The sequence below is a fragment of the Nicotiana sylvestris genome, chromosome 7 (genome assembly GCF_000393655.2).
Source record: "Nicotiana sylvestris chromosome 7, ASM39365v2, whole genome shotgun sequence".
Classification (NCBI taxonomy): domain Eukaryota; kingdom Viridiplantae; phylum Streptophyta; class Magnoliopsida; order Solanales; family Solanaceae; genus Nicotiana; species Nicotiana sylvestris.
Genome location: NC_091063.1, coordinates 6,012,413 through 6,036,548, shown reverse-complemented (window position 1 = coordinate 6,036,548; position 24,136 = coordinate 6,012,413). Strand labels below are relative to the sequence as shown.

General features: G+C 37.4%; 3 protein-coding genes across 4 annotated transcripts; 1 reads left to right on the top strand and 2 right to left on the bottom strand.

The window, feature by feature from the left end:
- Positions 1-215: 215 nt before the first annotated feature.
- On the top strand, positions 216-4,116 carry LOC104232748 (protein PLASTID MOVEMENT IMPAIRED 1-RELATED 1). 2 transcript variants are annotated; one of them, XM_070152740.1, is made up of 4 exons: positions 216-264; positions 363-471; positions 591-2,770; positions 2,878-4,116. In XM_070152740.1, the coding sequence occupies exons 3-4, from the start codon at positions 606-608 to the stop codon at positions 4,055-4,057; spliced, it is 3,345 nt and encodes a 1,114-aa protein (XP_070008841.1). In that variant the 5' UTR covers positions 216-264; positions 363-471; positions 591-605; the 3' UTR covers positions 4,058-4,116. The 2 variants fall into 2 exon arrangements, with proteins under 2 accessions (XP_070008841.1, XP_009784317.1); XM_009786015.2 differs by lacking the exon at positions 363-471 and having other exon boundaries at positions 217-264.
- Positions 4,117-5,206: 1,090 nt separating this feature from the next.
- On the bottom strand, positions 5,207-9,488 carry LOC104232747 (PHD finger protein ALFIN-LIKE 4). The gene is made up of 5 exons (XM_009786014.2): positions 9,170-9,488; positions 8,974-9,006; positions 7,584-7,812; positions 6,983-7,118; positions 5,207-5,703 (listed from the first exon to the last, which is right to left on the bottom strand). The coding sequence occupies exons 1-5, from the start codon at positions 9,264-9,266 to the stop codon at positions 5,458-5,460; spliced, it is 741 nt and encodes a 246-aa protein (XP_009784316.1). The 5' UTR covers positions 9,267-9,488; the 3' UTR covers positions 5,207-5,457.
- Positions 9,489-10,367: 879 nt separating this feature from the next.
- On the bottom strand, positions 10,368-15,108 carry LOC104232746 (alpha/beta hydrolase domain-containing protein WAV2). Its single transcript, XM_009786013.2, has 8 exons — positions 14,671-15,108; positions 13,717-13,752; positions 13,500-13,578; positions 13,337-13,391; positions 13,137-13,253; positions 12,526-12,690; positions 11,509-11,770; positions 10,368-10,856 (listed from the first exon to the last, which is right to left on the bottom strand). The coding sequence occupies exons 1-8, from the start codon at positions 14,906-14,908 to the stop codon at positions 10,831-10,833; spliced, it is 978 nt and encodes a 325-aa protein (XP_009784315.1). The 5' UTR covers positions 14,909-15,108; the 3' UTR covers positions 10,368-10,830.
- Between the last annotated feature and the right edge of the window lie 9,028 nt (positions 15,109-24,136).

The window sequence follows — 24,136 nt, the reverse complement described above, 5'->3', positions numbered from 1 at the left end:
TGATCTGTAAACAGTCTATCTATCTTCACAAGATAGGAATTTAGAGCAACACTTAAAAAAATATTGGGTACATAACGTAAATAGACAAAATAGAGTGTACGGAGTCTTAAATACAATAGAAATAGAGGGGTTAGTATGATAATTTTCTCTGCGTTGCGCATAATTTATTGTTTGAACTTTTAAAATAAAACAGAGAGAGAGAGAGAGAGATGAAGCAGCAATCATAAGCAGAAACAATCGCCTAATATATCGCTAATTCAACTTGTAAGAAAATTCATTCCTAATTTTTCTTCGTCAAATTCATTTCTTTATGTTAAATATTGTACTTTTTTTTTTAAAAAAAAATATTCAAAATTTTGCAGTCGAATTTGATGCTCCATTATAAGATGAAATGGCGATCGAACCTATGAATTAATTAATTTTCCTCTATTAACCTCTCTTTTGCCTGAAGAAAGTTCTCTTTTTTCTAAGGTAAATGCTTTAGCAGGCAAATCTCTATTAAGCTGGAGCCATTTTGAAATTTGAATTTTGAATTGTATTATGTGATTTTGGTTTTTGTATAATTGTAAGATTGTGTTATTTTTTTGTAGCTTCCATTGACAAGAATGATGTCGAAATTGGATTCTAAGAAGAAAATTGGTGCAAATTCTGGAAATGAGAAATTGTTGAATGATATTGAGGTTATAAATAAAGCTATATATTTGGATAAAACCTATTTATTGGATTCAAAATTGAAGAATAAAGGAAATAGTAAAGATTCAATAGAGAAGGAGAGTAAGAAATCCATTTGGAGTTGGAAAGGCCTAAAATCTCTGGCTGTTAGGACCAAAAAGTTTAATTGTTGCTTTTCAGTTCAAGTCCATTGCATTGAAGGACTATCAACATTGTTTGATGATCTTTGTCTTGTTGTGCATTGGAAGAGGAGAGATGGCGAGTGGACGACTCGTCCAGTTGTGGTTTCTCAAGGGGTAGCTGAGTTTGAGGAACAGTTGACTCATACTTGTTCTATATCTGGTAGCAAGAATGGCCCCAATCAATCAGCAAAGTATGAGGCGAAACATTTCTTGTTGTATGCTTCGATATATGGTACTCCCGAGCTTGATTTGGGGAAGCATCGGGTTGATCTTACCAGGTTGCTTCCTCTTTCATTGGATGAATTGGAGGAGAATAGCTCGGGGAAGTGGACGACTAGTTTCAGGTTAGCAGGTAAGGCTAAAGGTGCAATCTTGTATGTCAGTTTTGAGTATCACATAGTTGGGAACACTTTCATGGTTCTTCCCAGTAACAGGGTTCTTCTTGAGGGGAAGAACTTGAGGCGCAATAGTGAAAATGCAGCAAAATTTTTGGAACAATGTGAGCAATGTGATGAGCTGAGTACAATAAGACGAACGGGAAGCCTTCCTGCTCGATCTTCTACTTCACAACGTTCAGCAGAGAATATAAAAGATCTTCATGAGGTTTTACCAGTTCCGTCATCTGAAGTTTCCGTATCTGTAAATGTGCTGTATCAGAAACTCGAGGAAGAGAAAGTGGAAGCTTCAGTTGATTGCAAACCACAGATTGATGTCTTCTGTAATGATGTGGAGACCCTCAAACCTGACTTAGCCTTGTTATCAGAGCCCGAGAAGGGAAATGTTGAAAATGTGGGTGGCGTAAGTGAGGTTTCTATAAGAGAGCAAGGTGTAGAAGTTGCCTCAAACGAATGGGAGGGAACAGAAGAAGATACCATGAAAACTGGTGATAGTCCTTTGGAAGAGAATGTTGAACCTGAGAATGAAGACCTTTCTCAGCTTGCACCGTTTGCCAAGGAAGTAGACACTGAGAATGAAGACCTTTCAGTGAGTGCCTGCAATTTCGTGACAGGTGAATCTGCCAAAGAGTCAATCATGAAAGAAGTGGAGTCTGCATTAAAGCGTGTCTCCGACTTGGCAGATGAGGGATTGGATTCTCAAGAAGATGAAAATGAAGTTAAAAATCATGACGGAGACTTGGAAGAATCCCTAAGCTTGGATCATGTTGCCGAATCTGTGGCTAGTGATTTTCTGGATATGCTAGGGATAGAGCGTAGTCCATTTTCCCCGAGTTCTGAAAGTGAGCCTGATTCCCCAAGAGAACGACTGTTGAGGCAATTTGAGAAGGACACTCTGGCCAGTGGGTGTTCCTTGTTTAACCTTGATATGGATATTGATCACCAAGAATTTGGTTGTGATGATTTAAGTGGACCTGATTGGAGGAGCATTTCTGAAGATTTTAACTATTCATCTAATATGGAGGAGATGCCCAAGATAGAACTCGAAGCAAGTAATAACAAAACAAGGGCCTCGATGTTGGAGGACTTGGAGACAGAGGCTTTGATGCGCGAATGGGGCTTGAACGAGAGGGCATTTCAATATTCCCCTCCTAAGAGCTCAAGCGGATTTGGGAGCCCAATTGATGTTCCTCCTGAGGACACTTACCAATTGCCTCCTCTTGGAGAAGGCTCAGGACCCTTCATTAAGACTAAAAATGGAGGATTGTTAAGGTCGATGAACCCCGCACTTTTCAAGAATTCCAGGAGTGGAGGGAGTTTAATAATGCAGGTATCAAGTCCAGTAGTAGTTCCTGCAGAAATGGGATCTGGTATAATGGACATACTGCAGCATTTAGCCTCCATTGGAATTGAAAAGCTATCTATGCAAGCAAGTAAACTTATGCCTTTGGAAGATATTACTGGACAGACAATGCAACATATAGCCTGGGAAACTGCACCAAGCTTAGACGGAACTGTGAGGTTTGATTTTTTTCCTTTCACATTTTGTTTTATATTTGAAAATGCACATATCTAGCACACACTATTTGTATTAAGAAGTTGTCTTATATGACTCTTACGTACTGCAGACAAGATCTGTTGCAGCATGAATTTGAGTTTGGACAAAATATGGCTGGTACTCAAAGTAAAAAGGGTAAATTGCACAGACCGAAGTCCAGTAAGTTGGAGTCAAATTCTGTTGGCGCGGACAGGGACTCAGAATATGTATCATTAGAGGACCTCGCTCCTTTGGCAATGGATAAAATTGAAGCCCTTTCAATTGAGGGTTTGAGAATACAGTCAGGCATGTCAGACGAGGACGCGCCTTCTAACTTAAGCCTGCAATCCATTGGTGAGTTTTCAGCCATTGAGGGAAAGAAGGTCAACTTTGGAGGAGCTGTAGGTTTGGGAGGAACAGGTGGATTGCGGCTACTGGACGTTAAAGACAACGGTGGTGGTGACATTGACGGGCTTATGGGCTTATCTCTCACACTTGAAGAATGGATGAGGTTGGACTCGGGAGAAATTGATGATGCAGATGAAATCAGCGAGCGTACCTCCAAACTGCTCGCAGCCCATCATGCTACTTGCACTGACTTGTTTCGTGGCAAGTCCAAGGGAGAGAAGAGACGTGGCAAGGGTAAGAAGTGTGGATTGTTGGGAAACAACTTCACGGTGGCACTAATGGTGCAGCTTCGTGATCCTTTAAGGAACTATGAGCCAGTTGGTACACCTATGCTTGCTCTTGTTCAGGTGGAGAGAGTGTTTGTAACACCTAAACCTAAGATATACAGCACAGTTTCTGAAGTTAGTAACAGCAATGAAGACGACGATGATGATGAATACAAGCCTCCCAAAACGGACTCTGTTGCAGAGGTCAAAGAAGTTAACATTCCTGAGGAAGAACAAATTCCTCAGTACAAAATCACTGAAGTGCATGTTGCTGGTTTAAAGACAGAGAAAGGTAAAAAGAAATTATGGGGTTCGTCAACTCAACAACAGTCTGGATCTCGTTGGTTGCTCGCGAATGGAATGGGAAAGAAGAATAAGCATCCATTACTGAAGTCTAAAGCTAGTAATAAATTTTCTGCACCAGCTGCTGCTCTAGCAACTACTACTACTACTACAGTGCAGCCTGGTGAAACATTATGGAGTATTTCTTCACGGGTCCATGGTACAGGGGCTAAATGGAAGGAATTAGCTGCATTAAATCCACATATTAGAAATCCAAATGTTATTTTTCCTAATGAAAAAATTAGATTGAGGTAGCAGTGTTGTAGAACATGATTTTTTATTTATATGATTGAAATTTTTCCTCCCTTCCCATGAAAAAAAGCATGATATACAGTGCAGCTTAATACATATTGAACATCCAGAAATGGTTGAATATATTAAAGGCAGTTCCAGGAATTGATAGGAAATGTATTACCTTTTTTCGTAAGTGAGAGGATTAAAATGAAAAAAGAGGAAATATATTTTCTTTGTGCTTCCTAATCATAAGATATATTTCCTCTTTCTGTATTCTTTTCAGGTGGCTTCTTAGTTTCAATTGAACTGGTTAGTGTACTTCAATTTCGACAAACGCAATACAACAACAACGACCCAGTAAAAGAAGAGGTCTATTCACGACATTGTTTTTAACCGCAATAGAAGAGGTCTATTCACGACATTGTTTTTTAACTGCAATTGATGATTCTTTTCCAAGCGAGAGTAGTGGTGTATATACATCAACAACAACAAACTCAGTAAAATCCTACAAGTAGGGTCTAAGGAGGATAGTGTATACGCAAACCTTACCCCTATCCTGGAAAGATAGTGAGAGCAGTGGTGTATATAGGACAGAAAACAAAGCATAGTTGAATACTCATGCTAATGGTCAAATATGCTAAAGAAGGTTTCAGTAAGAAACCTTAATGGGGGAAACAATAGGTTAGACATCATAAGTTCAAAACATGTAAGATTAAGCAGAAAATATATCTGTTCAATATATGAAGCTGACTATGAGACCAGCACAGGTCTCTCGTACTTCCCACAGCGCCCGCTAAGTTCATAACTCAATCTTTATTGGAATGTTTTATTCAAATCAGTAACTTGTCAACTAGATCGCAAGATGTAACCATAACAACAACAACAACAAACAACAAACAAACCCAGTGTAATCCCATAAATGGGGTCTGGGGAGGGTAATATGTACGCAGCCTTAACCCTACCTTGTGAAGATAGAAAGACTGATTCCGATAGACCCTTGGCTTAGGTGAAGCACAAGCTGTAACCATGAAGAGGCATATTGCTCATGGCAGTCATTTCTAAAACACATCATCAATTATTTGAGTTCAAAATCAATAAGCATACATCTTATGATCAAACAAGGAGAACCCATGTAATTGGAAAACAGAAACTATAGCTGCAACAACATACTGCACATGAACTGTATTAGTTAGCATTGATACTGAAAGATGCATCCCATAAGATTAAAATCCCTAAATATCCAATAGTTTAGAGTTGAATAGAAGAGTGCCTTAAGAGAACTAAACTAGTAAAAAGTATCCTGATAAACAAAGGTTAGAGACCAGAACTCTGAATACACATGCCTTGCTGATATGTGCAGTGAGCTGAGTTCTACATGAACAATTACAAGTTGTGGAACTCAGCACACATCCTACAGAATGTCAGGGGCGTGACCTCTTGTTGCTGCATGAAGGGCATTTGTACTGCTTTATATGCTCAGCCCTCGCCGGGGTGATCTTCACACACTTGCCATGGAACCACCTCTCACATATGTCACAGCAAATCCAGAATTCATCTGAAGCATAGTTTTCACCGCATGCACCACACAGAGTATCACCATGCTCCTCGTCTTCTTCCTCATCAAGTCTGTCATCCTCATCTTTTACATGGGCCTTTGAGTATTTACCCTGAGATTTAAAATAAAAAAATAAAAAAATCAATCTCTAGTGGTAAGATGATGGGCCACGCATGGAGAAAGCCAACGAAGCATGGATCTATAACTAAGATGTCATCACATCAGAGGCATAATGATACAGGTTACATGTGGCTGGATACTGAATTTAGTCTAAGAGGAGCATGGCCTAGTGCATTGAGCAGAGCCATAGTGATAGTGTGCCGAGACCAGAAGACAGAACTTAGCACAAGCAACTTCAACAAGGCACACGTTCATTTTTTACGAAGAGAAGGCTAATGGAGCCTTTTCAAGCAGTTTGACTGAATTTGCCGAACATAGGATAAAGAAATATACAGTGTGAGAATGTAGCACAATGCAAGTGCCAAAATCGCAAACTGGTTTTAGATTAAGAACCTACTATGCAAAAGGTCAGTTATCAAGCAGCTGCAAGAATTGAGATAGACATAAGAAACATTGGAAGAGATTACATGAGAGAAATTCAAAGAAGAAAGAAACAACACTAACGTTCATTAGGAGTATCATCCTTTACCTCACACTGTACCTCTTTCGAAAAACTCCAGCATTGTCTTTACCCTAATCACCCAAAAGCCTCTTCTAACAAACTTAAGCATAAAACGCAACTGTAATTACTTTAGTTCAAAGCACTTTAACTGACTACTAAGCATTCCTCAAACCAGAAGTGGGCAACCACTTCCAGACCTGCCCAGAATTGTATAAACCAAAGTCTATTCTGTTTCTAAATCAAACACCAAGGTAAACAATTCTACAAGAATATGATAAATCAACAATATATCAACTTACGAGGCCAGTTTTAACTCCTAAATACTATAACAGGTAAGAAAGATGGATTTTCCTCTATAGTAGAAAATTGGACAAATGCTTGACTCAGTTTCCAGCTTCATACCTCTCAATGTTATTAAAATGGCATGAAAATAGCAAGCTAGTCACTAGGACATCACTAATATATGCTACTTACTACCCTCGAGAGTCATCACAGACATTAATTGTTCAGAACTGTGTGGATGCTGGAAAAAGAACCATGGCTCAAATCACAGAAGACCTATTTGCTGATCAGTGGACTGTATCTTTCGTCCACAACCATAAACTTCAAGGCAAGTATTCACTGGCAATGTCCTAAGCTGAAGGATTTTCAATTAAACACTGTCCAAAGAATTGTTGTAAAGAGCATTGCACAACTACTGTTATCCAAGAAGAGCATCTTTTTGGGGTAAGGGAGAAGTATGGGGGGTAGAAGAGGTTTCCAACCATACCGCTTTAGAATTTGACTTCGACTTGTTGCTGCTGTGATTTGAAATTGTTGATCTATCCTTTACTTGCTTCTTGGCCACTCCAGTAACAACTTCATATATTGTTGGCAGATCATTTATCATGTTGAATAGACGTTTCCTAGATTAAAGAAATCACAAAGATTTAGCGAAGAGCTGAAACTTTTCATACTAAGTAGACTACTGCACCAAAGAAGTAAACTGTTTTTTTTTCATTACAAGTACACAGATGTCTCCTGGGACTATTCTCCTCCAAGATTTGACATCCGATAAGGTGTTTATAATTTATAAGCATACTTCCAGAATGCTTTACAAAGTGACACTGTTTAGTTAACAGAAAAAACATAGGCTTTGTATGCTGTTCACAACTATTTATGATTTGAAGCAAACTAATTATAGCAAGGAGAGGTAACTGGAAAGCTGACATTTGAACAAAAGAAACAAAGCTGATATCATTAAAAAGAAAATATACACAAGTAATTCACTTGAAAGGTGCCTACAAAAACAGCAAACCAGAAGGAAAGTGCAAACCAGAAGGAAATTACAAACCAACTGTTTTATTAAAGGTTGTCATAGAATAGTTTACCTGTCGGTTTTATCAAAGCCAAATCTGGCGCCAAAATAGAAGGCAACAGAGAGTAACCATGCATCACTATGGACAGCAACTAGAGCCAACCAGTCCTTTTCTTGCATCCCATCTCTAGCAAAGTTTATACCTAATGCTGGCTCTGGCAGCTCAGGAGGCACTTCCTCAGCGGGCAAATTGACTTCCCACTGCTCGCTTGGAAATCCATAAAGGCAGAGATTTTCCTTTTCTGCAAGGTTTCCGAGATAGAACAAATGTGAAACTTTTGAGAAGAAAAGAATTTGCATGATCTAATCTCAATCATAAAAACACTTGTTCAATAAGAAACAGGGACTTATGCAAGAAAGGCAGAACAAAACATTTGATCGCCCATATCTTTATTATGCAAAATGCATTTGAGGCTCTAAATCAGGCACTAACTTCAAAAAAAAATCATGAAATTTGTTAAATTTGATCAAGAAAAACTACGCGAGTTTACTGAAACCATAAATTAGACTACATAAAATGAACAATTTGAAACTTAAGTTGATAACAAGCTGCAACAAAAAGTTATCCAACAGAAAATAAGCCAAAAACGAAGCCCATATATGAAGTTGGACCAATATCTTCCAAGCTATGTAAACTTCAAAAATGAAAGATTGATTGCTAAGTCAAGTCGTAAGGGACAACGGGTATTAAGCAGAAACACTGTGGTTATCAATCACATCATCTCCAGGTGAAGACCAACCAACCAGTACATGGCAATTCCAAAGTGGGCAAAAAGCTTAATCAGTGCTCTAAAATAAGAGATTTTCCTCACAATAAATTCACATTGCACACAAACATAGAGACAAAAATGCTCTTGAAGTAATATGGATACCTCTAGAAGCAAGCAGAAAATACCATATCAAACTCTAAAATCTTGAATTGGATGTGAGATTAACCAGTAAAAAACTTTTTACTCAGTTAAAACCCAGTAAAACACATACCATATATACTAGTAATTGAAAAGAGAAAAGGAGCAATAAAGTTCTTCTTCTTCTGTCCTTAGACCCAATACCCAGACTCCCGAAATAGCAGAATAATAATGCCTTTTAATATGTAAAATAAAAATGTCTCGTTGGGGTCAGCATCACAAACAGTAGAAATTTACTAATCTGAACAATCTAATAAATGAACAGCACATGTTTCCACACGTTCACTCTTCGTAAAAGCAATTATTACTAAAAAAGAGCAGGCCAAAATGACATTAGAACCCAAAACCCACCAAAATTCAAAAGCAAATAAAACTAAGTACAACCACACAAAGCAAAAATAAACCCAACGGACGACAATCGCCGATCGCGTACACGATTTTTTACAGGAAAAAAAAATGTGCATAAAAAAGAACGTAAAAAGATCCATAACTAACCCGGGTCACACTGCTGATAAAATTCCTCGACATCTGCAAAAGCAAAAAAACAAACAGAATGATCAGAATGTAGCACAGCTCAAAACCCAAAAAAAAAAGCTCAATAATTAGAGCATAAAAACAAAGAAAGCTAGTCGGTTTAACGAAAAAAGAAAAATAAAAGGAATGTGTGTAAGTCCAAATAGTTGTACGTTACCAGTGGTAAGGGCTTTGATCATGCCAGCTCGACGGCCTTTAAAATCCCTAAAAACTTCCTCTACGGTACGGGGATTGTTCTGTGCGCCGCCCTCCATTGCCACACTGCTCAGTCGACTGTCACTTTGCTCTGTTTCAGTTCCGGTATTTTCAAGAACTTTTTAAGCACGAAAAGAATATAAAGGTGGTAGTACTAAGAAAGGAAGAAGGGTATTCTCGTAATATTACTGAATTTGGAGGGTGATTTTGGTAAAAATAAAAATAAAAAAACTCTGCGAAGGTACAACAGGTGGTAAATGAACCGAAGTGGAAATGGAAACAGAGACAAATTTGAATGAGGATTTCTTGTATGGAGCAGTGCTGTGGCGCTCCTGCTGACGTGGAATAATTTTATTGGCGGACGTGAGGATTCAATAGTTTAAATGGAATTCAGTTACGTAAGGATAAGATGAGAGTGAAGAAGGCCAAAAGAGAAATGCTAATGTAAACAATGGGGTAAGTTTAATCAGGTTAGTTATTAAATTTACTATATTACAGTTTAGTTTAGTGCTTATCATGAAAATTTACATATAATTATTTTAATAGGACCTAATTTTATATCTTTAGCGCCTTGAAAAAGGTCACCGATTAGGTTGACTTTGAAAAGACTACTAAGGACCGAATGAAGAATGAAAAACATCCTCTAAAGCCTACGAAATAAGGTTTGCAGATGCGATCATGAATCAAACTATATCGAAACAAGTTGATCCTAAGTAATCATTGTTGTTCATTGGATTCTCCCTGTCAAAACCTATGTTGCGCGAACTCTCCAAAACAATTGCAGCACCCATACACTATCAAAGCCTATGTAACACGAAGCTGCAACACCCATATCGAATCCTCCAAATATACACTACTTTTGGAAAATCCAACACACACCCAGTGACATTTTAAGGGAGTCGCAGCAACGTAGGTCAAAACATAAAATATTTGTCATACTTTAAATTTTTGATATTACACACTAATTAAATATTTGTGCCATTAATACTCTCGGGAAAATGTTTGTTCTTATATATCCAAGCCTCATTTGCATTCATCCACCAACGACGAGGTTTACTAGAATCAAAGAGACGAGGTTTCTCAATTCCATTCCGTTTCTATATGCTGATCAATCTGTTGAACGAAATAATTTCCCACTAAAAGCATTTTCATCTCAGCAATTTGACAGAAAAAAAGGTAATAACTAATAGAAGGATACAAACATATTGAATACTACAAGATATAGGCTGAAGTTCACCAATTACAACTCGGTTCGAAGAAAATACATCACACCAAAATAAGAGTCACCCATTTAGACGTCCTGTAACTGGGTGGTAGAGTTGGCATTTACGTTTTTGCAAACAACTGAAACGTTTGAATCTTTATTCATACAACACGAGTCAGCCGGACCTATATCTGAAGACGCTAGTATTGTTAGTGAGATGCAGTAGAAATTAAGACCATTCACATCTTTCTGCCTTCTGAAAATAGGATTGTAAAAATATTTTCAGAAGAATAAATTTGAACGGATGCACTTCTCGTTCCTTGATATCACAAAGCGCTCTTGGTCACCGCAACATCAAAAGAAATGTATTTGAATCCTGGAATCCAAAGTCACATCTGAACTGCCTGAAACTCAAGATTTCAGCTTGCGACAAATTCTGAAGATACTGCAAATTATATACAAACCAAAAGGTCGCAATTAGTCTACATAAGAATGTTCGCAAAGATTGTAAGTTTTCAACGTGCAAATTCAACGCACTGATAAACAATGATCCACAAGGTAAAGATAAATGACTAGGCGAGGAAACAAGCATTTCTCCTATAAAAGGTACTTCTCCGATAATCTTATAGGTATAGAAACTAGAAAGGAGACATAACAGGAGCTTCATTGGAAGAAATAATAGGATTTACTCTTCTATGAATTTATAGATACCCGTCAGATATAGTTGCTCCCGAAGTCCTTTCCAAATTTACTTTATCTAGATCTTCGAGACAGTAGATTTTGGACATTACAAGGTGGTACAGAGATATTCCTTAGGCTCAAAAGATAGGAGACTTACCTTTCAGATGTTGGGAGGAATCAATTATACTCAAGCCCTTTCTTTAAGGGAGAAAACTTTATCCAGGAGAGTTTCAAAGGAGTTTGTGGTTCAGGTATCTTTAAGAAGCTTGCAGCCTATACAACTCTAACTTAACATAACCCTCACAAGAAGGTTTATCAACCATGTCTATGCAGAAAAATTGCCTAGAGAAAAGTTGAGATGCCCAAAACCCTACAGAGAAGATAGCAGAATAGTAGCAGGTGAATCTGCAACTAACCATTTTGCTTAGAGGACAATTCCTCATCTTCCTTTGATTCATCATCCTCCTTCTTTCGAACAGTTTCTTCCAAAAATTGCTGAATTGTCCTCCAATAGTGATCACCACCTGCCAACCAGGTATCCATGTGCATCCCGTTAGGAAATTCCACAAATAAGCATTGCCTGTTGCGTGCAGCTGCCTTTGCATATAACATCTGCATGTGGACTGGTGGAACCATCTCATCTTGTAATCCAGATAGAAAGAGGATTGGTTGCCTGATCTGCACTCAAAAGCATCAGCAAGTATGAGCCTGAAGTCTGAGTGAACTTGTGAACATAACGAGGAAAACAAAGGCAGAAACACAATTTCAGCCGCTTCTAGCAACTCAATAATAATGATAAATAAAAGGCAAGCAGACGAAAAGTTATTTCACAAGTTCAAAAAAAAATCCAAGATGGTTCAGGCTACTATAATACACAGATTCATGGTCAATAAGAACCGCAAAATGCATTGTTATCAACACATGCCATTGGAAAGGATGGTAACTAGATCTCTGAACAGCTACGTCATTTGCATCACATCAATGAAAAATAAAAATATGACTGACATGCGATTCACGTGCATTTCATAGCAAACAAATATGTCGGAAGATAAAGTTCTTTTTCAAAGAAATTAATCATATAGAGAAAAAAGCATCTGAAATGTCTTATCAAGGTTGTCACATTAAAAAAGTCTGCTATTAGATAAACCATGAAATCTCTCCAATTTAGATTACTTAGTTCTGTTTCAGATAATCTTAAAAGTGATAAACTATTTGCTAAAACGTAATTTTTATCCCTCCAAGAATTTAACTTATATAAACTTCGCAAACTTGAGTGACATCTTCACAACTTTCTCTACCTCTAGTAAGCTCAATAGAATAATAAATTCAAAGATTTTACTTCTATGGAAAACCAACTCAAGCCAATTATAATTTTGGGGGGGGGGGGGAGGGAGAGAGAGAGAGAGAGAGAGCTTTTAAAGATGCACCCTCACCTCACCAATGACATCAATGGTATTCCATGGAGATCGAACAACAAAGTTAAGAAGTTTGAGACCCTTTGAACCACTTCCCCCAATGACCCACTTCAAGAATGGCAAGAGAACTCCAGCCATATCCAGGATAGAGGTGAAAGTATTCTCCAATATGAGCCCAGCAACCTACAATAGTAAAAGACAACTAGGACATAAATGTCAAAAACATGTACAAGTTATAAACACCTTCAGCAGTTTAAACTATGGAATAAAACTCAGACAGAAGAAAGTAACAAAAAGGTGGCGCATAGAGATTCCACAAAACAAAATGACGAGGATTCTATTCTTAAGCACAGCTTGATCAAGATACATGCTTAATCAACTATACATAATCGGCAGCAAAAACACCTCAAAAATTAATCGTCTAAGAAACTGGATCAACTGAAGAATAACAATAGAATTACCAGAATCTAGATGTGTTATTCACATCAGACCATGAAGCTATATTAAGGAAAGGGAAATTTTGTGCCACACCCCAAAATAACGTTACTTGGCATGTGGAGGTAATGTGATTTCTAATACCGATAAAGATTCAGTAGAAGAGTAGACTACTATTTCTTTTGCTACAATACCTTGTCAGGATTGTTTTTGGTAAGAACAGATCCAACAGCTCCTCCAAGTGACCTTCCAAAGACTACTATTCTTGATGTGTCAATATCAGTCCTCTGAACTAAATGATCCAGTGCAGCCTTTTGAAAGAGACAAGCATAACTATGTAATTTCATCTATAGATCTTAGGTAAAAATCTATGGATGTGGGGAAACTAACAAACCTGAGCATCCTTTATGATCCCGTGTTGAGAAGGGTATCCATCACTGGCTCCATAACTTTGTTACAACAAAAATATTAGAAATTAAAAAAGAAAAAAAGGACACCAGCATTGTCAAAGCAAAGCACAGACAGGAAACTGATAAATACAGGGAAGTGACTAGTACCCTCGATATGAAAGCATAAAAACATTGCATTGAAGACGTTGTAACATTATGCGAACCATTTCAAGACGGTGTGCGATATCTGCAATTAACTAGTAAAGGATAACCAAACGAGATAGGGTTGACTTATACGACATAAAGTGCAAAAGGTCAATCAAGAAAAGGAATATGGAAACAAAGTCGGTAAATCATTCAATAAGACCTTATAACAAAAGGATACTTCCTGCATTTTCTTGGAAAAAGATGATAGTTGGACCTGCATATGCGAAATGCTATCTCAGCTTAAATTGAATCAGCAATCAAAAACTAATAACGAGTAGACAACACATCCAGATAATGCAAAATGCTTACAACATCGCTTCCTTTATCAGAAAGCGGGAACATCTCCAACTAGGTTGCTAAAAGTACTGTAGATATTTTAGTTTGAATGCACAAATGAGCTACTGATTTATGGAGTTCGAAGGTGAATGTTGTATCGTATATTTGTATTTAGGTTATTTTATTCCAGTGACAAATGGCTAACTAGCACATCCTGTCATCACATCCATACTTCCTGGCTTGGCAACAGAATAACACTATCATACACACTAATTTACAATGAGGATTTTTAACTTTAGGTAGTAGATGACTAGATGTTGCTGTCCATCTGTAGCAGTATTCTAGCCGTTCGCCACCACTACATTTTAGCAGAACTATATGCAGCCATAGATAACTAAAATTCTTTACTCTTGGACACAGAAATAATCATTTTATATGGAAATTTTAGCTCATTTGCATAATCAAATTATCCAAAGAGTTAATCACTAAGCAAAACCCTCCAATATGAAGTCTCGCCACAGAAATTGACGAGCAAATCAAACAATCACATCAACCATGCTTATTTGGTCAAAGTAACTCCCAGATCAGTTTAACAAAGTTCTCGCACAACAATTCAGGTCAAAACCTTTAAAAAATGGTTGTATAACTGAAATTAGGTATTAAAAAAAATCACCAAATTCAGAAGCAATTTCGATTTTTTTTTTTCGTATAATCCACCAGCACTTACTTCAAAATCACAAATTCAAGCTAAATAACGCCCTATTCCTCGAATATTTCAGTATAATTAGATCGAATGCAAATCTCACTAAACCTATACATCGCAAAAGCCGAAAAATGATTTTAAAAGAGAGCGGACCTCTACAGTCAGGGAAAAGCTTAATGAACCAAGCATGAAGGCGAACTCCATCAGAAGATCTGAGCCATACATCTTCGTAAAGCAGCCGAAGCCTAGCCGGAGTAATTGGATATGACTTTGTGAGTCCAGGCAACACCGGCACGTACACAAGTTTTTCCTGAAATGCAACCAGTATTGCCATCCCCGCCACCACTATCCCTCCCACTCCGTACAGCAACAAGCTTACGTACGACACCATTTCTTTTTCGCCTCTGATTCCTCAAGCTTTTGGTTTTCTCCAAAATTGACTGTAGATACAGATGTGTATGTGCGTAATCGAAACAATAGTACAGTAACAGAGAGCGAATTGGAGGAGGAAAATGGCGAGGATGAGAGAGTTAAGAGTTAAATTCTTCACAATTCCTACTTGAACCAAAGACGGTTTACTCGTATGTACCGTACACTATACACCTCATAAAAAAAATGCGCCTATAGTTTTCTACAGCGAAACGACGTCGCCGTCTCTTCCTTGTACGAGTGCTTGATTTTATTTTACTTTGGGTTAATACATATAACAAAAATCTATTATAAATAGAATTTTATTTAAGCTAAATATCTATATTTTAGAGATATTTTAAGGTTTGCTACTTGGTGGCTTAGTCACTTTTCCTCTATTAGGGGTTCTATTCCATTGTAAATCATCCCAAATCAAGAAGAATTCTCTCTCTACTTTTCTCTGCAATATTCTTCTTTTATTGTTTTATAACACGTTATCAGCACGAGTCTTTAACTAATTGAGTAGAAGCTTTGGGATTGAGCATAATGATTGTCAACTGTTTCATGAACTTCCTTCGGGATTAAATTCTAGATTTAAGGTATGTATTTTACCTTATTTTCTCTTTTAAATTCTTGAAATTATATAATTTGATTTTTAATACAAGCAAAGACAATAAATTTTGATTATAACACTAATAGAGTTTGCAAGAAATTATAACCACTTGAAGTGGTAAAATTTCTATATCTTGTCATGATCAAATTTACGTATGATTGTGGGCAAAGAATTGGAAACTCGTCCCAATGAATTTACTTCATTCTCGTTTCCTTAAGAGAATGTAGTAGCAATATGTAATAAGTCTGAAAGAAGACAAAATTATTACAGTGAAAGTATCAATAGATGTGGACGTGACAATAGACAAAATTATATGTCATCATTATGGTAATGAGAACAATAAGGATTCTCAAAATAATCTCACTATGTGAAAGTAATGTTTGTCATCAATTTGACATGAGATTTCGTAAAGCACAAATAGATGATTATTATCCATTCATGATGTGAATGTGACAACATGTGATTTATGAATACATATTCAGTCTTGAAAGAATATGAACGTACTAGTGGTAGTGAATATACCACACTCACCTCTAGAAGGAGGTTTGAGATGAATAAGAAAATACTGACATTATTATGGCATGAAAGGTCATTGGTCACGTACCTATTATACGCCAAAATACTTTGGTAATGAGATTATCAAAGGATGCTGGTGAATATGTGGTAGTACCAAATTAATTGAGAGTTCTAGAAGAGCCAACTATTACTATTTTGGAGGAATACAATTGATTATCATGTCAATTTGTTGTGTCGTAGTAAGCCTCAAAGAAACTTATTCAGTTTCCAAAGTTTACGCGAAAGCGGATGATTATATTGAGACTATAAATAAAGGAAAGATTTAATATATTCTATTACTACTACTTGTGGTGGGGTAATATATATGTGAAAAGCTACCCGCTTTATTTTCCAGTTTGTACTATACAAACAAAAAATGTCACAATAAAGTAAAAATTTATTAATATAAAAACCCATATCATAATAAACTTGGAGTTTATTCATAATTGCACACGTCATGGTGTAAACCTGAAATTTATCAATATTGATAATTTATTCAGTTGGCATAATTGGTTTAGCCATGTTAATTTAAGTATGATGTACAAAAATAAAAGAGAATTCACATAGGTAAATATTAAAGAACTAGAAAGTTCTTTACGAATTCTCTTATGTTACTTGTTCTTATTAATTAATAGACCAACTAAAATTGGCATTGAATCCCATGAATACTGGAAATATCAAAGGTGAATATAGGTCCACTCACCTACCATGTATACCACATAAGATGCATCTATGAGATAGATATATGTGTGTCACACCTCCTTTTTACCCGCGCCCGTAGGGGCGCAGAGGAGTTTTTTCCAATTAAAGGACAATCGAAACGGAATTTTATTTAAAGATTCAGAGTCGTCACTTGAGAGATTAATGGTGTCCCAAGTCACCGGTTGAATCCCGAATCGAGGAAATGATTGACTCTGTATTACAGTCCGCGAACCAGAAATCCGAGTAAGGAATTTTGTTAACCCGGGAGAAGGTGTTAGGCATTCCCGAGTTCCGTGGTTCTAGCACGGTCGCTCAATTGTCATATTTGGCTTATTTATCTGATTTTAATACACGTTGAACCTATGTGCAAATTTTAACTGTTTACCGCTTTTATTATTATTATTTTTAACGAGAATTGCAACATCGTGAAAATACATCTCGAACCACGTCACATCAATGCACCCGTGGTTATTGACACATTTCAACTCTGTTGAGATTTGGATTTGGGTCACGTAAATGTGCACCCGAGTTTAAGAAAGTAAATCATTAAAGGCGCGCCTAAAGTGACTAGCGCATCATTATTTTGGGTAAGGCTGTGAAATTTTGCTAAACGGCTCATCCCGAAGTCTAAGTAATTTTACCAACACGTATAGAGGGCCCCGCAACATGTGTATTTTTGTTTGTCGAGGCTCGTCTCATTCATTATTTTAAAAAAAAGAATTTGCAACGTCGTGGAAATGCATCTCGAACCACGTCACAATCAATGTACCCGTGATTAGCGACACATTTCGACTTCGTTGAGATTTGGATTTGGGTCACATAAATGCGCACCCGAGTTTAGGGAGGTAATGTTATTAAAATACGCGCCTAAAGAGACTAACGCGTTATTATTTTGAGGAAAGCCGTGAAATTCATTAGACGGTCCGTCCCGCAATCTAAGTGTTTTAATATATACATTTAATGAGGGCCATGCGATCTTTGTATTTTTTATTTGGCGAGGCTCGTCTCGTTTTTATTATTTTAAAGGTCCATCCTAAAACAATCTATAATTTTCTATTTAATTCGTCTCTAAAATGAAAGCAGTCCTAGTTAATTAATGTACGTGAAAGATCCGAAATTACCTAACTCGATTTCAAACAGTTAAGCCCCAGAGTTGAATAAAGAGAGCAGGACATTTTCAGTACACGACCAAAGTTTCATTTCACAGAAAATGGGCCGCCTGAGCCCGCAATGGTTCATACGCCTAGTATCCTATCAATTGAACTTCCATAGTCAGGGCAGGAATTATTTAGGCCTCAGGGATCATGACAGTCCAACTTGATCAATGGGTGTAGGGGGGAGCTAATTTACAGAATTATTCATATTCATAATTTCTAATTTTTTGCACTCGAGATTGACATCATTTCTAAGCTATTGTAGCACTGATTTTAACACATAGCTCAATTCTCATTTGGTTTAGCACATAACTCACAATTGTTTGCTCATCCCTATTAGAGTAGGAATGGTCTTACCTATAACTCACTCTAACGAATCACTTATCGAATAATGACTTAAATCACACATGGAGTCATGGATAATTTCCAATTCGAAACTAAGCATATGTGACCTGGACCAACGTGAATATGCACCTATTTGCTGTGATTTGCCTTTGATTTTTGGTGTGGCGAGCAATTAACCCGAACAGTGAAACTATTTGACACTATGGACTTGATTTCATCGAGAAATGAGTTACATATTAGAGTTCACAGTCCCTCACAATTCAAAACAACTCAAATCGGTTTAACAACCATCCTAATTATACAAGTACCTATTGTCCACAAGTTACAAAACAGTACATAGCATGTTAATAATCCAACTAGTCCCTTATGTCACACCTCCTTTTTACCTACACCCCCGTGAAGGGACGTAAAGAGAGTTTTTCCAATTAAAGGACAATCGAAATGAGATTTATTATTTAATTCAGAGTCGCCACTTGGGAGATTTATGGTGTCCCAAGTTACCGGTTGAATCCCGAATCGAGGAAAAGGTTAACTCTGTATTACAGTCCGTGAACCAGAATTCCGGGTAAGGAATTCTGTTAACCCGGGAGAAGGTGTTAGGCATTCCTAAGTTCTGTGGTTCTAGCACGGTCGCTCAACTATCATATTCGGCTTATTTATCTGATTTTAATTCATATTGAACCTATGTGCAAATTTAAACTTTTTACTGCTTTTATTATTGTTATTTTTTTCAACGAGAATTGCAACGTCGTGAAAACGCATCTCGAACCACGTCACATCAATGCACCCGTAGTTGTTGACACATCTCGACTCTGTTGAGATTTGGATTTGGGTCACATAAGTGTGCACCCGAGTTTAAGAAAGTAAATTATTAAAGGCGCGCCTAAAGCGACTAGCGTATCATTATTTTTGGGTAAGGCCGTGAAATTTTGCTATACGGCCCATACCGAAGTCTAAGTAATTTTACTAACACGTATAGAGGGCCTCGTAGCTTGTGTATTTTTGTTTGTCGAGGCTCGTCTCACTCATTATTTTTAAAAGAATTTACAACGTCGTGGAAATGCATCTCGAACCACATCACAATCAATGTACCCGTGATTAGCGACACATTTCGACTTCATTGAGATTTGGATTTGGGTCACATAAATGCGCACCCGAGTTTAGGGAGGTAATGTTATTAAAATACGCGCCTAAAGAGACTAACGCATTATTATTTTGAGGAAAGCCGTGAAATTCATTAGACGGTCCGTCCCGCAATCTAAGTGTTTTAATATATACATTTAATGAGGGCCATGCGATCTTTGTATTTTTTATTTGGCGAGGCTCGTCTCGTTTTTATTATTTTAAAGGTCCATCCTAAAACAATCTATAATTTTCTATTTAATTCGTCTCTAAAATGAAAGCAGTCCTAGTTAATTAATGTACGTGAAAGATCCGAAATTACCTAACTCGATTTCAAACAGTTAAGCCCCAGAGTTGAACAAAGAGAGCAGGACATTTTCAGTACACGACCAAAGTTTCATTTCACAGAAAATGGGCTGCCTGAGCCCGCAATGGTTCATACGCCTGGTATCCTATCAATTGAACTTCCATAGTCAGGGCAGGAATTATTTAGGCCTCAGGGATCATGACAGTCCAACTTGATCAATGGGTGTAGGGGGAGCTAATTTACAGAATTAATCATATTCATAATTTCTAATTTTTTGCACTCGAGATTGACATCATTTCTAAGCTATTGTAGCACTGATTTTAACACATAGCTCAATTCTCATTTGGTTTAGCACATAACTCACAATTGTTTGCTCATCCCTATTAGAGTAGGAATGGTCTTACCTATAACTCACTCTAACGAATCACTTATCGAATAATGACTTAAATCACACATGGAGTCATGGATAATTTCCAATTCGAAACTAAGCATACGTGACCTGGACCAACGTGAATATGCACCTATTTGCTGTGATTTGCCTTTGATTTTTGGTGTGGCGAGCAATTAACCCGAACAGTGAAACTATTTGACACTATGGACTTGATTTCATCGAGAAATGAGTTACATATTAGAGTTCACAGTCCCTCACAATTCAAAACAACTCAAATCGGTTTAACAACCATCCTAATTATACAAGTACCTATTGTCCACAAGTTACAAAACAGTACATAGCATGTTAATAATCCAACTAGTCCCTTATGTCACACCTCCTTTTTACCTACACCCCCGTGAAGGGACGTAAAGAGAGTTTTTCCAATTAAAGGACAATCGAAATGAGATTTATTATTTAATTCAGAGTCGCCACTTGGGAGATTTATGGTGTCCCAAGTCACCGGTTGAATCCCGAATCGAGGAAAAGATTAACTCTGTATTACAGTCCGTGAACCAGAATTCCGGGTAAGGAATTCTGTTAACCCGGGAGAAGGTGTTAGGCATTCCTAAGTTCTGTGGTTCTAGCACGGTCGCTCAACTGTCATATTCGGCTTATTTATCTGATTTTAATTCATATTAAACCTATGTGCAAATTTAAACTTTTTACTGCTTTTATTATTGTTATTTTTTTCAACGAGAATTGCAACGTCGTGAAAACGCATCTCGAACCACGTCACATCAATGCACCCGTAGTTGTTGACACATCTCGACTCTGTTGAGATTTGGATTTGGGTCACATAAGTGTGCACCCGAGTTTAAGAAAGTAAATTATTAAAGGCGCGCCTAAAGCGACTAGCGTACATTATTTTTGGGTAAGGCCGTGAAATTTTGCTATACGGCCCATACCGAAGTCTAAGTAATTTTACTAACACGTATAGAGGGCCTCGTAGCTTGTGTATTTTTGTTTGTCGAGGCTCGTCTCACTCATTATTTTTAAAAGAATTTACAACGTCGTGGAAATGCATCTCGAACCACGTCACAATCAATGTACCCATGATTAGAGATACATTTTGACTTTGTTGAGATTTGGATTTGGGTCACATAAATGTGCACCCGGGTTTAAGAAGGTAATGTTATTAAAGTACGCGCCTAAAGAGACTAACGCGTGGTTATTTTGGGGAAGACCGTGAAATTCGCTAAACGGCTCGCCTCAGAATTTAAGTATTTCAAATATACATTTGATGAGGGCCCCGCGACTTATGTGTTCTATTTAGCGAGGCTCGTCTCATTTCATTTATAGGTCTATCCTAAAGTGAACTAAGATTTTCTAATTAATTTGTCTCTAAAAATAAAGAAAAATCCTAATCGATTTTGTCAAGGGCCTAAAACAATAATTGTAAACCAAATATGTCTCAGGGCTCAAGGATAAGCCCGAAAAATGTGAATTGGCACAACCAAAAGCCGGCCCAACGTAGTATTTGGCCCAGGCCCATGCGAGTATACAAATAAGGTAAAACCCGGGCCATTCGTTAAAGCGCTAAAGCTCAGATGGCCTGGAATTAGGCTGACCACTAGACCGACGCAGCTTCAGTTGAATCAAATCAAGTACCCATCGAAATTACTGCGTCCTTTTACTAAAATGAACAAAACATGGTTTGAAGATTAGATTATTTTAACTACCGGTCCGTTTTTACTAAAGGTGAAAGAGCAAATTAAGAGGTAGCTTTGAGTTCGACAATAAGATTGCATATCATGCCTTCAAAGATTAGACTATTGGTCATACACTTCTACCAACGCTAGTTAACACCTATATATTAAGAACTAATCTGCATGATATGAGTTACTGCAATACAATACATGCTCAACTGGACATCAAACTCGATTTCAAATCCAACTGTTTCCGACTTTTCTTTTTAAACATAAATGAACACTAAACTACACGTACACCCATTGTACTGAATTGCAACTAGATAGTCACGAATTTGAATTGGTTCGAAGCAGTTCAAAGGCAATTTATTACAAGCTGTAGATTCAGCCATTCCAAATACTTAAACAAATAGTCCTAATTACAATTCAAACCATTACATTCAATTATAAGGAAGATATAGTAGCTACTGAAGTTTTCCAATGAAGTTAAGTTTCCATTTCATTTTATTTCAACCAAACTCTACATGATGTGGAGATTCAACATGTACTTGGATTGGAAAACAGGACAAGAAGAAGGAGAAGTCAGTAGCAGGTAAGCAGCAGATAATACAACAACAATGGGATTCAGAACAACTCCAAAAACCAGTTTTAAAACCAGAATAACACTCAACCACAACCCAGAATGAGTTTGTCAACCAACAGCAATACAGACACCCAAAACAGAACAAACTGAGCTCGGATAAGTTTAGAAACAGAATCAATAGACTGCCAAATAGATTCAACAATCAAAAGGGGCAAGAACCAGTGCTTGGAATCTAAATTCTGCCTAGAACTCAATGGAACAATATCCTTTCTCTTAAACTCTCTCTTAGAACTGATTCAATAGTAAAAACTGTTCTCTCAGATTGACTTTTCCTCTCTCCTGGTTTCTCCTCTAATTTTCAGAATCTCATTTTTTTCAATGTCTCTACTAATCTCTATATTTATACTAAAACCTTAAACCCTTTCCAGCCCCTTTTTTTTTACAGTTGTAAAACAAAACCTTTTATTATTACCCCCTACTCCTTTTTACTTTCCAGCCTTAAATATTCTTCTACTATGTGAACACTTTTAACCTTTTATCATTACTTACTGTTTCTGATTTCCAATTTAGTAAAAAGCATTAAACATATTATTACTCTCATAACCCATTAGAGCCCTACTTATTACTTAGTGGCCCCACTATTAATAAACTAAAGCATTAGTTTAATGGTACATCAGGACCCTACTGGGCGGACTACCCAGTTAAACCCATTTTCAAACCTTTGAACTCCCAAATTACCCCCAGAAAACTCCTATGATTTACCCTAGAATCTTCTACTGTAAACCCTTTAATCTATATTATATCTTTCAACTATAACCAATTCAATTCGAATTCAAATAACCGTTCAAACTAGAATTTAAATCAGATCAAATGGCATCAACATAAGAACAATGATTCAGGACGAACTCCTATTGAACTATCAAGGTTACGGATACATAGAAATAAATTACATGCTAACTCCATGAAGCTTAAGCAGATAAATAATAACAAAAATAGAAAGAAAAAAGGAAGAAGAAAAATACCTCAAAATTACATGCTAACTCCAAACAGTTCCCATTTTAGACTTCGACTCGAACTTTTGAGGTCCAAACAGACCTTAATCGAGTGTTCTCGACTGAAAACACTCGACTAAAGTCGATTAAGAACCTCAAATTTCCTCTTTACTCGGACAGGTTCCAGGTTTTGGCTCTCTAGGGTTCTTCAATTGATTTGAAACTCGACCAGTTCTAGCAAGATTCGAGCCAGACCAAGGGCGTTTTAGGCACGAGGGAGGTCAGGTGGATAGCTGGTGTGAGTTTGGGGTTCATTAGATGAACTAGGGTTTTGGGTCCTGAGCTTCGATCGAAGATTCGAAAAGGCCGGGGATGATTCGAGGACAACGGAGTGGGGATTCAGGTTGAGGGTGGTTAGGAGGCTCAGGGGTGTTAATTTGAGGGTCATCGTAGAAGGTGAGGTTTTAGGTTGATTCTGTGATTGAAGATTCGAGAAGTTGTGGCGTGATTCGAGGTTAATAGAGTATGGAATCGTGTTGAGGGAGGTTAGGAGGTTCAGGGGTGTTATTTGGGTGGCCGGCGACATCGTTGCCGCCGGGTTTCAAGCAAAGACATGGGGTGGTGGCTCTAGGGTTTCGAGAGGTCATTTGGTCTGTGGTTTGGGAGACGAAGAAGAGGGGTCGGGAAATGGGGGGGGGGGGGTAAGGGGTTTAGGAGTTTGGTATATTGAGATGGTGAGATTAATGTGGTCCATTGGAT